Consider the following 13926-nt stretch of genomic DNA (forward strand, 5'->3'; position numbering starts at 1 on the left):
CCGACCACCAGCCTCCAGCTCAGCCCTCCCCTGCCCCCGGGCTCCCTGGGTTCAGCCAGCAAGACAGAAGAAGGGAGGGCACGTATTTCTTCCCTCCGCACCAGGACCTCGGGCTCCACGCCCGCGGCTGCTGCCAGGCCGCCCTCTCTCCGGCCACCCTTCACCCTGCACCTTCCTGCCCTCCCCCTGAGGCCCCCGCGGTGGCTTCTCAGAACTCCTGTTGCTGAGTCCCCAACTCCGCCCACACCTCCGTCAACTTTCCTGTTCTTTACGTATCTGCATCCCGAGGAGACTCACGCTTCTTGTCTAAGAATGAGGGGAGTGAGGACCAGAGTAGGCGTGTCCTGCGGTGTGGCCCCCCCGCAGCCAAACCCTCACCCCCTTGCCCTCCTGTCCCCTGCAGAGCCAACAGGAGGGTCATACACGCGCTTCACGAGCAAATAACAAGTCCCTCCCTCTCTGCCCACGTTGCAGGCGATGCCGGCGACTGTCAATGTGCAGAGGATGACCAGTTCATCGGGGGTCTTCCGGGGCCACCAGGACCCAAGGGCTTTCCCGGCACCAATGGGGAACCAGGGAGGAAAGGCAGCCCGGGAGACCCCGGCCAGCACGGCATCCCCGGGTTCCCAGGATTCAAGGTGAGAGACCGGTTCTACCGCGAAGCCGATAAGACGACCTTGACGCCCGGCGCCATTTCCCCATTCCCGGCTTTTATTTATTGAATTAATACAGCTTTAGACCAGCAACACTTATGCACCCAGTGTGACATTCAAAAAAGCCACGTATTCCAAGAGGAGCTTTAAAGCTTTTCCTGGTGGGAATGTGAAATGCGGCAGGCACTGTGGAAAAGTTGGATGCTTCCTCAAAAAAGTCAAACATAGGGAATTCCTGGCGGTCCACTGGTTAGGACTCTGTGCTCTCACGCCCTAGGGCCCGGGTTCAATCCCTAGTTGAGGAACTGAAATCCCACAAGCCATACAACGCAGCCAACAAATTTTTAAAAAGTCAAACATAGAGGTGTCGTGTGACCCAGAAAGTCCCCTTCTAGTACAGACCCAGGAGAACTGAAAACACGTGTCCACACCAAAACTTGTGCATTAAGCTCACAGCAGCATTCATGATACCAGCTGGAAAGTAGAAAAAACCAAATGCCCATAAATGGATAAATGAAACGTAGCGTACCCACCCAATGGGACATTATTCAACCATCAAAAGGGATGAAGCGCTGACACGTGCTACAGTGTGGTGCCCTCAGAAACATTATGCTAAGTGAAATAATACACAAAAGAACATATTATATGATGCTATTTGTATGAAGTGTCCAGAATAGGCATCTTGAGACGAAGTAGCTTGGTGGTTGCCAAGGGCTGGGAGGGGGAAATACGAGTGACTGTTTCTTTCTGGGGTGATGAAAATGGTCTGGATTTAGGTAATAGTGATGGTTGCAGAACCTCGTGGAAATACCAAAAAAAACCAAAAAACAAAAAACACTGACTTGTATGCTTTAAAATGGTTAATCTTATAGCATGTGAATTATATCTCAAAAAAAGCAACCCCTCTGGCATTTTGAATGCAAAGCTACATACTACACACTGTGTATTCACCTCTTCAGATTTAGGATAGGACCGATTCAGCATTTTAATAAAGGCTCCCTTAACTTGATAAAAAGAGAGACTTCCAAGTATATCATGAATTTAGTTTGGATGAATGTATGAAATTTTCTGGATTCCAGCTAAGTGGGCTTTATTTGACACCTGAGAAAAAGATCATCTGGACTAGATCTTTCTTCGTGGCAGGTTTTAACTGACCAGTGATCTCAAAGCAAATTTCAGATGAAGGCAAAGAAACTATATTTTTTCTTTATTTTTACTCAAAAAGAGAACTGCAAGAGATTTATAAAATGAAAAGTCTATCATTTTATATATTCAGCCATAGAGGAAAGTTTGCTCAGGACACTTGGCCAGGGACGGTTAGAACAATCAGGCTTCGTGTCCAGTTGCAGGGGAGTTGCAGCCACTCAGAGCTGTTGGTGCAGAGGGTCATGACTCATAACTGCTTCGTGTCGCGGAAGCTTTGCAGGTGAAAAGGAGGTCCACAGCACCTCTCCATTCTCTGGGACTTCTCAGAAGACAAATAGTTTTATCCAACTGAACATAATAGATGCTACATTTCCTCCTACTTTAAAAATGACACCATCTCCAAATCATGGCTGAGCATGTAGAAGTTGCTCAAGTATTCAGAAAAAGTGGACGTAGTGAGAATCCAAACTGAATAATGGCAGAACTGGGAGGACCTTCAGGTTTTTTTGTTTTTCGGGTTTTTTTTTTTTTTTTCCCGGTACGCGAGCCTCTCACTGTTGTGGCCTCTCCTTTTGCGGAGCACAGGCTCCGGAAGCGCAGGCTCAGCGGCCAAGGCTCACGGGCCCAGCCGCTCCGCGGCATGTGGGATCTTCCCGGACCGGGGCACGAACCCGTGTCCCCTGCATCGGCAGGTGGATTCTTAACCACTGTGCCACCAGGGAAGCCCTTGACCTTCAGTTATTTATAAAATGAGGGACTATTTCTGAGAAGTCAAATGGATCCCATTTTGTGCACATGGAATCCCTAAAGTCTTCCAAGAACGTGTGCTTTCCCCAGCTGCATGGCGTGCACACCCACAGCACTTGCGTTCAAACACCTCAGGTACCGTGTTTATCTTGCATTTAATTATATGTTTATGCATCTGCAGCAGGAATGCCTGAGACCGTTTTTGGTGGTTTAATATCTGCACTGATAGAACCTGGCAGAGTGCTTGAAGTATGGGGGCCGATTAGTAAATGAATACATGCATCCGTCCATTTGCCCAGCACCTCCTGGTTGAGTACTGCCTGTGTGTGAGATGCTGTTCTAGTTACTGAGAGAATGTCACCCTTTTCTGCAAAGAACCAAATCAATAAATCAAGTATCTGTGGAATGTTTTAGGAGAAAAGAACTTATAATCACTTGAAACATTCCATTTAATTAAACCAACACTAAAAGTTCCCGTATTCTTGCAAATACCAGCAACCGAGAGGTGCCCCAAACTGGCATATCACGCACATTAAAATGCATCCTGAAACGTTCATCTGCTCGTTTCTGCTCATCGAAAGACCTAAGCTAGATTTTACACCTTAAAACGTGAGTGTTCCTGCAGTGAATTGTCTGTGAAGCATGATTTTTTTCCAACCTTGACTTCAGTTAGGAAGACGAGCTGTCGACTAAATACTCGTCATTCTCAGTATGATCACAAATGTCCATCCTTCGTACTTGGAGGCATGTTATTTGCCCAGATTCAACAAAATGGCAGTTAGGGTTATAGCAGCCTTCGCTTCTCCAAAGCTCATGAGTTTACGAATCCCTGGGACTTTGTTGAACTGCAGATTGCGGTTCAGTTGCCCTGGGTGGGCCTGAGGGTCTGCATTCCTGACAAGCCCCCAGGAAGGCTGGTGCTACCCATCTGGGGACCACACTTTGAGTAGCAAGGTTCTTGTTTTCACCGTCCAGCCATGTGTCGCTACTTCCCTTAAGTTTTAACCATTTAAAATTAAACATTCAGTGTCTCAGTCCCGCTGGCCACGTTCAAGTGCCCCATGGCCTTCTGTGATTGGTGGCCACAGTAGTGGGCGGCCAGGGACAGAGATGTGTGGCTCTGGGCTTGATGACAGGTAAGGGCCCTCAGGTTGTATAAACGGAAATCATTGTCTTCTCGGCTGCCCGTAACAGTGTGAAGGAGGAAGAAACCTTGTGTTTGTTTCTACAGGGAACCCCTGGTGGTGTCGGCCCTCCCGGGCCCAAAGGAATGAAGGGAGATTCTCGAACCATCACCACCAAAGGTCAGTCTTGTGGCCAGCAAATCTTGGACCATGCACCCTTCTGTGGCTGCCCTGGGTGAGCAACTCACGCTGCACTCCTCCCCCAGGCGAGCGGGGCCAGCCAGGTGTCCCAGGTGTGCCTGGACTGAAAGGGGACAGCGGCATCCCAGGGCGTGACGGGCTGGATGGATTCCCAGGCCTCCCAGGCTCTCCTGTGAGTACCGCTGGCGGGGCGGGGGGTGGCGGCTCTGCCCTCATCCCCATCGGTCACATGCTTAAACACGTGAGCGTCAGAGGTGCTAACACAGCAGGAAATCCTCCCAGGGCCACCTGTTCTCTTTTCGTGAGCAGCAATCATATTTTTTAGGAAACAGTGGGCAAGGCTGGAAGCCAAGCCCTGAGTGAGCGTTTAAGAGAAAAAGAGGAAATCAATACTCCTCTTGCCAGCACGTAGAACGAGAGCCCCCAAGTCGAATATTCCTAGATGGAAGGTGGAACGCTTCTTCTAGGATCACCTGTAAAATACACAGCTGCATTTTTGCAGCAAACACACACCGACATTGAAAGAGGCTGTGTGTGATAAGATGCAGAGCCCCCAGCCTCCTTTCTGCGGGGAAAGGCGGGGGTCAGACGGGGAAGGGCGCTTGGCCGCGGAGACTAGACCCCTTCTCCTCCCTCGCTGCCCTCACCCTGCTCTGAGGAGTTGCATGAATAGGACACAGCTGTGCCCGCTGCCGCCCAGCTTCCTGCCCTTCTGGTCCCATCGTCTCTCCTTATTTCTGATGCACTTTCTCGTCCAAACCAAAGACTTCCTTCCCTTCACCACTGCATTGTCCCTTCTGACTAGGAGATGGGTCACAAACGCTGAATCCTAACATAACGTGAAATAACGTGTTCCTGCCCCCATTTCTCCAAATCTGTGCCTAACCGTTCTCTTGAAGAATTCCCCCGGAGAATGAAGGTCCAAGCAGGGCGCTGGTGGCTTGGAAAGAGAAGAATACTCAGATTCCTATGCCTTCCAGAACTATCTTCGAGGGTGTTGTCCATGCTTGTTAGAAAGTCTGTCCTTTACTTCTGTGACTTGGTGAGACCATGACTGTCCGTTCCTACTCATCTCTGTATCCAGAGCGCAGAATTCAGGGAACGGGGAAAAGTAGCTGGGAACATGGCTGTCTTTGAGGTTTACACGTATTGTAAGAGATGAACCAAATTTCTCACAGGGTGATGGCATCAAAGGCCCCTCAGGGGACGCAGGCCACCCAGGACCCCCCGGTACTAAGGGCATTCCAGGAGAAAGGGGCCCCCCAGGATTGGGGCTGCCAGGCCCCAAAGGCGAGCGTGGCTTCCCCGGCGATGCTGGATTACCTGGACCGCCAGGCTTCCCCGGGCCTCCCGGCACCCCCGGCGCTCCAGGACAAATAGGTACGGAGGGGCCCAGGCTTGCGTCTCTCCAAGTCGTGAGACGCTGTGCTTCACCCCCGCTGTTCTTCTTAGGCAGTGCGCCTTTCCCCGGGGGCGAGTCACGTGAGACGGTGTCACACCCTCGGTTCTCACCACACACAAGCGACACCCGGCCATGGGGTTTTCTGGACCCACTGCAGCTTCCTCTCGCCAGCTGGAATGTGGGGCCTTTCCCTCTAGTGCTGGAGTTGCAGAGCCTCAGCCCAGAAGCCCAGAAATGGGCCTCTGATGCCCCGCCCATCCCAGCCTTCCCACCACACACACACACACACACACACACACACACACACGGAAAAGCCAGGCACTTTCCATTATTGCAAAATTGCCTCACTCTCTCACTGTCTCACCCCTAGATTGTGATACGGGTGTGAAAAGGCCCATTGGAGCAGATGGACAGGAGATCATCCAGCCAGGTATTGTCATGACCGTTGGGCAGCTTTAGAATTCTTGAAAACTCTCAGTTTGTAGAATATAGGCCAGAACTGGCGTGATCCCTGCCACGGGCACAGAGCTGCCATCAGAAATAGAAACACTTGTGGACTTGGAGCTGCGCTCCGTCTGCCTCAGCTTAGAACCCAGGGAAGGGCAAGCGTGATGACCTCGTGTCACCAAGTTGTCTCTATGGCACAAGGCATCTGTTTACGGCATCGGTAAGAACTCAACAGATAAGTCCTTTCACGCCTAAACTATATGTCTCCATGTGTGTAAAGGGCAACTGGATTATTTGCTCATCATGCAGGGTGAGGAGTGAGTCCAGATGTGAGAAGAATTCGGTCCAGTGATGAGTGGACGCTAGAAGGAAGGGCTGACGGATAAGGAGAGGATGCCCAGATGATCCGAGCTCGGGGGAGGGCAGGGGGGAGGGGACGGTCCAGAAGTTGACCCGGCTGCCATCGGACAGGCCAAGTCTGCCGCCAGGGGCGCCTAAAAACCGAGGTGGGGAGCCAGGCAGAGGGCTGAGTCCAGGACACAAGGGGGTGGACGGCAGGCCTCGGGCAGGATTTGAAGAGCAGGGCAGAGAGGAAGAGTTTTTTGGAGTCAAAGGTGCCGGCAGAGCATCTGGACGGTGGCAGCTCACCAGGGGCAGTTGAGGGTCTGGAGTAAAGCGTTTGGGATAAAGGCCGGGGCTTGGAGAAGCAGCATCAGGACCCGTGGGTCCCCCGCACGAGGTGTGGGGATAGATCAGGAGCTCGGGGTGGGGGTGCAGAGTGGGAACGGCAACCCCGGAGCCCCCAGAGGGCGGGCCCGTCTCGAAGCTGCGGGAAGGCCCCTGGGGGTGAGGCTCTGCCAGCTGGAGCCCGGGCCCCCTGAAGACGGCCGGGGTCCGTCCTTTTCATGGCCTCGGCTGTCCGCCTTTGCACCTCGGACCCCTCGTGTGGCGGAGGGGACCAAAGCCCCCCTTTGGCCGCTAAGTCGGGCCAAGATAGGAGCCCTGCCAAATCACAGGCAGACAGACCAAGGGCATCTCAAAGGACTGCTGTGCCTGCAAGGGCGCCCTGTCAAAATACCCCTGCGCGGTGTCACCAGCCAGAGGTGGCTGCCACCGGGTTTCGTTTTGCACGACTCAGCAAAACGAGTTGCCTCTGCTAATTCTGAAAGTAATGGAAGTCACAAAGGAGAAGTCACAGCATTCCTTTTGAAATTGAAAGCTTCCTCCATCCCGGGTGGGAATTGCCTTGGGGTCGGGCGTGGGGGGGGTTAAGGACACCCGGATGAACTCGGCTGTGTGAGGTATTGCCCTCCAAGAGAGTGGAGCCCTCACTGCCAGCACGGCACCTGTGTTCATCCGACTGGACTTACTTCATGTGCCTTCTATATTAATATTCTGATTTCATTACAAAATGAAATTACAGTTACATCGGCATCAAAATTAATGGAATCATTAAATTACTCTGATGGTAAAAAGGCAGCTGGTTTTCACGGCCGGTGCTCTCGACCTTAGCCACGTCCAAAGCTGTGACGATGGGTGTGGACCGTGGCTACAGCTCCCCTGTCCTCTCTTCCCAGGTTGTGTTGGAGGGCCTAAGGGATCGCCAGGCCATCCGGGCCCCCCCGGCCCCCCAGGTAATGAGAGAGCGCTTCCAGCCTTCCTCCGTGCGTCCGTGTCTTCCTTTCCCCTCTCTGGCTATCTTCCTCTGCCCCCGACCCCGCGTTTCCCTCCCCGCCCCCGCCTGGACATCACAGAATTCTTGGTACCGTACCACGTGCTGGCAGCTTCTATAGGAAGCCGACTTCCGCGCATCAGTGTAGGAAAGTGAGCGGTGATTGACACCTAGTGAACCCTAGGGTAAGAGAGAGGCTTCCTGCCACGTGGAAGTCAGCCTCAGCTGCGACACAGACCCGGTGGGCACCCGAGCCTGGCAGAGATGGCAGAGCCCCAAGACCAGAGAGGAGGCCTAGCTCTGTGCATTCCTTGTATCCCCGTGTGTCCCAGGGTGTAGAAGAGGATCATGCAGGAGAGGAGCGTTTCTTCCGGGTTTTGACTGAGAGGAAAGCAGATCAACAGGGCTAGGAATTTGTCTGCAGGATCTAGGAGCTGGGCCTTGTCTGCTGCCGTAGACCATCACCCAGCTGAAGAGTCATGTGGACTCAGGAAGGGTTCTGGGTCACAGAGCCCGGTCTGGGGCCGTCCAGGCTCCCCCTCCGTGGGGCGGCCTTTCAGAGATGACAGACGGGCTGAGTGACCACAGCTGCTGACGCCCAGACGCCGTGTCCGTCAGCTTAGGATGGCGAGCTCTCAGGCTGCACCCCTGGGCAGAGTTCAGCCCAGGGGGTCTGCCTTCCAATTCGCTCCTCCTCTGACTGGGACAGGGCGGAGCAGACGCCTTCACCACCCACAGAGGGTCACTCAGACAATCCGGTGTGGAGGCCAGAAGCCCGTCTGCGAGTCTACGTCCACCACTCGTCAGCTGTGGGCATCTCCCCTGTTCCTTCTGGAATTTAGTGTCCTCACCTGTTTGAGAAGAACAGTGCAAGTGTTCTAGACGCTTCCTAGTTTGCAAATGGTGCCCTGAATACTGCACACGTAACCCTGGAGCTGAGATCCTGTGTAAACTGTAAAGTACCGCAGTGCAAGGCAGCCCCCCAAACTGGAAAAGTGCATTGGCTGATCGTAGGCACCCTGGATCTTGAGAGCATCGTCCAGGTGCACAGGGGTGACAGGATCTGGGGACAGTGAGGCAAAATGCAGAAGCGTCATTTGCACCAAGAAGCAGAGTTAACGGCCCTGTATGATCTTCCGAGAGCCGAGCGCATTATCCACGTGGCCCTTCGTGACCCTCCCTGCCCGAGCCCTGGAGAGGTCTGTCCATCGTGGATCCCAGCACAGGCACAAACGCTGCTGTCCCCAAAGTGGTGGCGACTCTTAGGGGGAGGGGCTCAGACTGCAGTGGGACAGTTTTCAGCAGGTACTGGGGGAGCAGGGCCCAGAGTGTACGTGCATCGCGTGTGGGGGAGAGGATTTTAGACGTGTTTTGGCAACATGAAGTTAGTGAGATCATCAGGTTATTGAGATCACGAGGTCGTGATGGGAGCCGAGGTTCGTCACTTCTGGCGCAGACTGACAGTCGCCCACGTAGACTGACACTCGGTTGCCAGCTGTCAGAGGTGCTGTTTCAGGGCTGACATCCCCCAGCCTCATCACTTCCCCGTTTCCTAAGAGACCGCGTTAAGTCGGGGGCCGGCCTTGACCCTCTCCTGTTCATCTCCTGCTGGGGTTGGCTCGTGCGGCTCTGACGTGTGTCCTGGTTTCTTTGGGTTGTTTAGGTGCCAAAGGCCTCAGAGGGCTTCCGGGATTATCGGGAACTGATGGAGCACCAGGGCTCAAGGGTCTCCCGGGAGATCCAGGTCCAGAGGGATACCCAGGACCCCCAGGTGAGTCAGGGTGGGACTCCCGCTCGGCCACGTAGATTCAGGGAAGGACTGTGTGTACCATCGGGCTGCCCCACCTCGATCATCTTTTAACATTTAGAAACTGTTTCGACAAATGCTTGGTGACGACTTTTGCTCTTGTCCTTGGGACGTTAAAAAATGTCGCCATTTTCCTCACTGAAGTTGGGCTGGAATTTTGCAGAAGAAACTTATGGATCTTGCAGGAGAAAAGAGATAGGTGCACAGAGAGATTTCCCTCTAGTGAGTATGAAACCTTCTAAGGGCACATAGGTTATCCTCTTCTGAGCTCTCAGCACCAATTCCCGATCCGCGGATCACTCACCAGATACCACGCAGAGAACACCTGTGTTTGCCTGCTCACGGCATCGCCTGCCCACTCCGCAGCTCGCAGCTTGTCCGAGTCAGCAGTTCGAAGCATTTCCTCGACAGCTGCCACAGCAAAGCATCCTGGAAGCCACTTAGTGGCTAAAAGAGCTTCAACGTTTGAGCTGTACATGGAGGGAAATGAACATGTTTCTGGCTATGAACTGTGATCAGAAGTTGGGGGTACCTGCGTGGGTGTCCTTGTGCCCCAGCCCACGACTCAGTGGCCCCAAACACAGGCGTCCCTCTGTGGTCACGGCTCATACGGCATGCAGGAGCATGGCTGTGTCACTTGGTGTGCGGAGGCCCAGGCACCGGGGAATCGTATCATCTCAACAAAACCGTAGACGGTTCAGAGGCCGCACAAGCCAAACATCCTCCTGCAGGATCCCGGCCACGTGTTCTCTTTCCGGTGCCTCGCTTAGATGTCATGATGCAGACCTCTCGTTACAGGGACGCCCTGTGTTTCCTTTCAGGGTTCGTGGGGCCCCGAGGAGTCAAAGGTGCAGTGGGCCGCCCTGGCCTGGACGGGCTCCCGGGTCCCTCTGGCCTGCCGGGGCCAGTCGGGCCTCCGGGAGACAGGGGCCTCCCTGGAGAAGTCTTGGGGGCCCAGCCCGGGCCCCGGGGAGACAGCGGACTGCCTGGACGCTCTGGGCTGAAGGGCCCCCCCGGAGAGAGAGGCCCTCCTGGATTCCGGGGTAAGTCACAGGGGCAGGAGGGCTCCCAGGGGGTTGGGTGAGAAGCCCAGGACTGCATGCAGGACGCTGTGAGTCCTGCTGCTGCTTCTCCCCCTCAGTTCCAACGTTTCTTTAGAATGTTCCAGAACAGTGGTCGTCACGCTGTGTACAGGATGGCCATCTAAGCTCTTCTACGGGTACAGATTAGCCGACATGCTCTCTTCCCAAGTTGGGTGGGGCTCAGCTTGGGGTCCTCCCTGCTGCTTTCGGCAGAATGTGTATGGTTCTGCGGAGAAGACAGGAGCCGGCCATGCCTGGTGCGGGGTTGGGAGGGAGACAGAGATGAACTGGAACGCAGCTCAATCTGTGGGTGTAAAACTGATGGGTTTTAAAAAGTGTAACGTTCACAGCATCATCGATGCATGTTTAGCAAAGCGGGAAGATGCCTCTTGTCTGGTGAGTGAACAAGGCAGCCAAGGCTTCGCGTACCCAGTGTATGCAGAACGGGCCCTGAGAACCCAGAATGCCTGGCTTTAACATGATTGTGTTGCTGGAATGGGTGGGGTGACCACCAGGCCATCTGGGGTCCCCGTCAGAGAAGCATCAGCTGTTATGTATTGACTGTGCTGTCATCAGCCCAGCGCCCAAGCCCAGGCAGACAGGGGCTCCCTGTGTGGTGCAAGAGGTGACACTCCCCAACACCAGCCATCAAACCAGTAGGCGTCCTTCACATGAGACACTGAGGGATGAGCCCGGTTCTCGACGGGCAGCTGGATGCCCCAGCCTCAGGGGCATGTGCCCACCAGTCTCTTCTGCGGTCCGACTGTAAAAACTGCCCGAGCTCTTTTATAGGATGCCTGTGGTCGATTTTTTAAATGTAGCTCTTTCCCACAGACTTCAGAAAGCCTGAGCATAACACCACCAGACGGCAGTAGAGTAACTTTCGAGCCTGTGCAGCTTTGTCGTGTTCAGCGTCACCTTGATGACCTGCCCTTTGGGAGAACATTGTGTTTGGCAAAAGCTCTGACTTCCAAAGCATCGGTTTTGGGAAACTGTATCCATGTCTATTCGGCCGCCCCTGTCAGGAGCAGTGGGCAGACCTGGATGTGACTTACATAGCCATTTAACGTGCTTGTAAAGGGCATTTTATTTTTTTATAAATTTTATTTATTCATTTATTTTTATTTTTGTCTGCGTTGGGTCTTCGTTGCTGCGCACAGGCTTTCTCTAGTTGCGGCGAGCGGGGGCTACTCTTCGTTGCAGTGCGCGGGCTTCTCATCGCGGTGGCTTCTCTTGTGGCGGAGCATGGGCTCTAGGCACGTGGGCTTCAGTAGTTGTGGCTCGCAGGCTCAGTAGTTGTGGCACACGGCCTGAGTTGCTCCACGGCATGTGGGATCTTCCCGGACCAGGGCTCGAACCCGTGTCCCCTACATTGGCAGGCGGATTCTTAACCATTGCGCCACCAGGGAAGTCCCAAGAGTATTTTAACATGTGGCAAAATGCTCAAAATATAATGTCAAGTGAAAAACCCTAGATTAAAACTGCACTTAAAACGAGGTGTCAGTTCTGCAAATATCTGCTTCTAGGTATAGTTACGGGAACAGAAAAGAGGCCGGAAGGAAATATAACAAGATGTTAGTAACTGTCTCGGGGTGAGAGCATGAGTTACTTCGATCTTGTCATTTATACTTCTTTGTATTCTCCAGACTTCCTACCGCCTGGAAAACCTGTTTTTATAGAACAAGTCTGAGGAGACACGTGTTGTTTGCAATGCACTGCATGGGGTTGACCTCACGGCTCTTGTCTCCATTCCTGCAGGAAGCCAGGGGATGCCCGGAATGCCGGGCCCGAAGGGTCAGCAGGGCTTCCCAGGACCTTCGGGCCATCCGGGACTGCCCGGGCCACCAGGACAGCATGGCTTCCCTGGAGCTCCTGGCCGGGAAGGGCCCTTGGGGCCGCCGGGCTCCCCAGGTTTTGGAGGTAAGGATCCACCCTCCCATCAAGGAGTCAGGGCCTCACTGACAGCAGAACCAGCACTGCCCCCTTGGGGAATTCTCAGCTGTGCTCCAAGGAACCCCCCTCTCAAGAGCTGCAGGGGTTCGGAAAGCACCGCACATGGCATGGCTTAAAAGACAGGAATTTATTCTCTCACAGTCTGGAGGCTGGAAGTCCAAGATCAAGGTGTCCATAGGGCTGGTTTCTCCTGAGGCCTCTCTCCTTGGCGTGCAGACGGCCGTCTTCTCCCTGTGTCCTCACAGGGTCACCCCTCTGCACGTGTCTGCACCCTAATTCCTCTTTTTATAAGGAGAACTGTCACACTGGGCTGGGACCCACTCTCATGACCTCATTGAACTAACTTCAATCACCTCTTTAAAGGCCCAGCTTTAAATACAGTCACATTCCAAGGTACTGGGGTTAGGATGTCAACATTTGCATTCTGCAGGGACACAGTTCAGCCCCGAACAGGTTCAGGACATGTATTTCATCAAACAAGGAGAATTCAAACAGCCTGAGAAGTCTGTCCTTCTTTGTACCTGTTGTGTATATTAGGGTTCCAGGTAAGATTTCATTAGGGAAAAAAATCCCCACTGCAAAAGTTCAAAATCTGCTCTGCTTTGAAGAGGCAACATGATTTGTTTCCTGAATGTGAAAAATTTGGAGAAGAAAGGAAAAAGCCTCCTTCAGGAAAACCATGGGGCAAGGTGGGCGGGAGCAGGAACGCACAGACACGAAACTGTAGATGTTTGCTCACTGGAGCCCTTGCAGGGGGACCGAGCACATCACAGAGCGGCTGGGAGGGGCCAGACGTCCATGAGGCAACGTCCAGGGTGACCCTAGTCTGTCGTTTGCCATAATCAGGTGACAGCTTTGTCCAGGACCGTAGCCATCCACACAAGGCAGTGCCGTGCCCCACATAGGTCAGACATAAGCCAGATGCGTCCCCCAGGAGTGGCCTCGACTGCATCCAAATCTGGGGGCTCCAGTCGGGGGGAGCGACACTGTGCCGCCCGCTGATTTCATAGTAACGGGAACCCCGGGCAGCGGGTTTGGGCCACATCTGTACCAGTGTTCGCAAGGCCTTGCCTGTTCGCAGGCGTGGAATGCAGCACGGTGTGTTCAAGACCCACGCCAAAGCCCTACCTGATGGAGCCCACGGTTTAGGAGGGGATGGAATTACCCACGGGGAAGCTTGTGTTTGGCCGGGGCAAGCAGCAGGGTGACCAGACCACGGGGCCCCGCATTTCAGACCGCAGGGGAGCTGGTGGGCTAGAACAGCCTTGGGAGGAGGGGATGGGAGGGGCTGGGCATGGAAGACGGGCCCTTCCTAGGAGGGGCACAGCCCCAGGAGACGGGCGGGGGGAGAGCACATCATCTGAGGAGGGGATGGGAGCCTAGAGGGGGACATGGGGCCAGCGTTCAGAAGGCGTTGGATGCCAGCTAAGGAGCTAGAGCCCCTGGGCGAGGGAGCCGTTGGGGGGTTTTAACAGAGGGGCTGAGCTTTGTCGGGGAGGCTGGGTAAGGGCAGGCCGGCAGCTGCTGACGCCCTAACGAGATGAGGATGGCAGGTGTCGCAGGACCTCCCCTAGAACCTAACCCCAGCGATGTCAGGAGGGCCGCCAGCCACAAGTAACCCCAGCCATTCCAGGTCCGTGGCTTTGCGCCCGAGCGGAGAAAGTCTCATGTGACTCGTGTCCCACGGGCTGG

General features: G+C 54.2%; 1 protein-coding gene across 1 annotated transcript in view; it reads left to right on the forward strand.

Moving 5' to 3' along the window:
* Positions 1-13926, forward strand: part of COL4A2 (collagen type IV alpha 2 chain) — a 178402-nt gene that overhangs the window by 143466 nt on the left and 21010 nt on the right. The window contains exons 22-30 of the mRNA XM_082602472.1: positions 475-638; positions 3778-3850; positions 3937-4043; positions 5050-5251; positions 5644-5703; positions 7298-7354; positions 9056-9163; positions 10021-10242; positions 12040-12201. Coding sequence (XP_082458598.1) covers positions 475-638; positions 3778-3850; positions 3937-4043; positions 5050-5251; positions 5644-5703; positions 7298-7354; positions 9056-9163; positions 10021-10242; positions 12040-12201 — 1155 coding nt within the window. The remainder of the gene's footprint in view (positions 1-474; positions 639-3777; positions 3851-3936; positions 4044-5049; positions 5252-5643; positions 5704-7297; positions 7355-9055; positions 9164-10020; positions 10243-12039; positions 12202-13926) is intronic.

Source organism: Mesoplodon mirus (assembly GCF_964341445.2).
Source record: "Mesoplodon mirus genome assembly, chromosome: 17".
In the NCBI taxonomy this organism is placed as follows: domain Eukaryota; kingdom Metazoa; phylum Chordata; class Mammalia; order Artiodactyla; family Ziphiidae; genus Mesoplodon; species Mesoplodon mirus.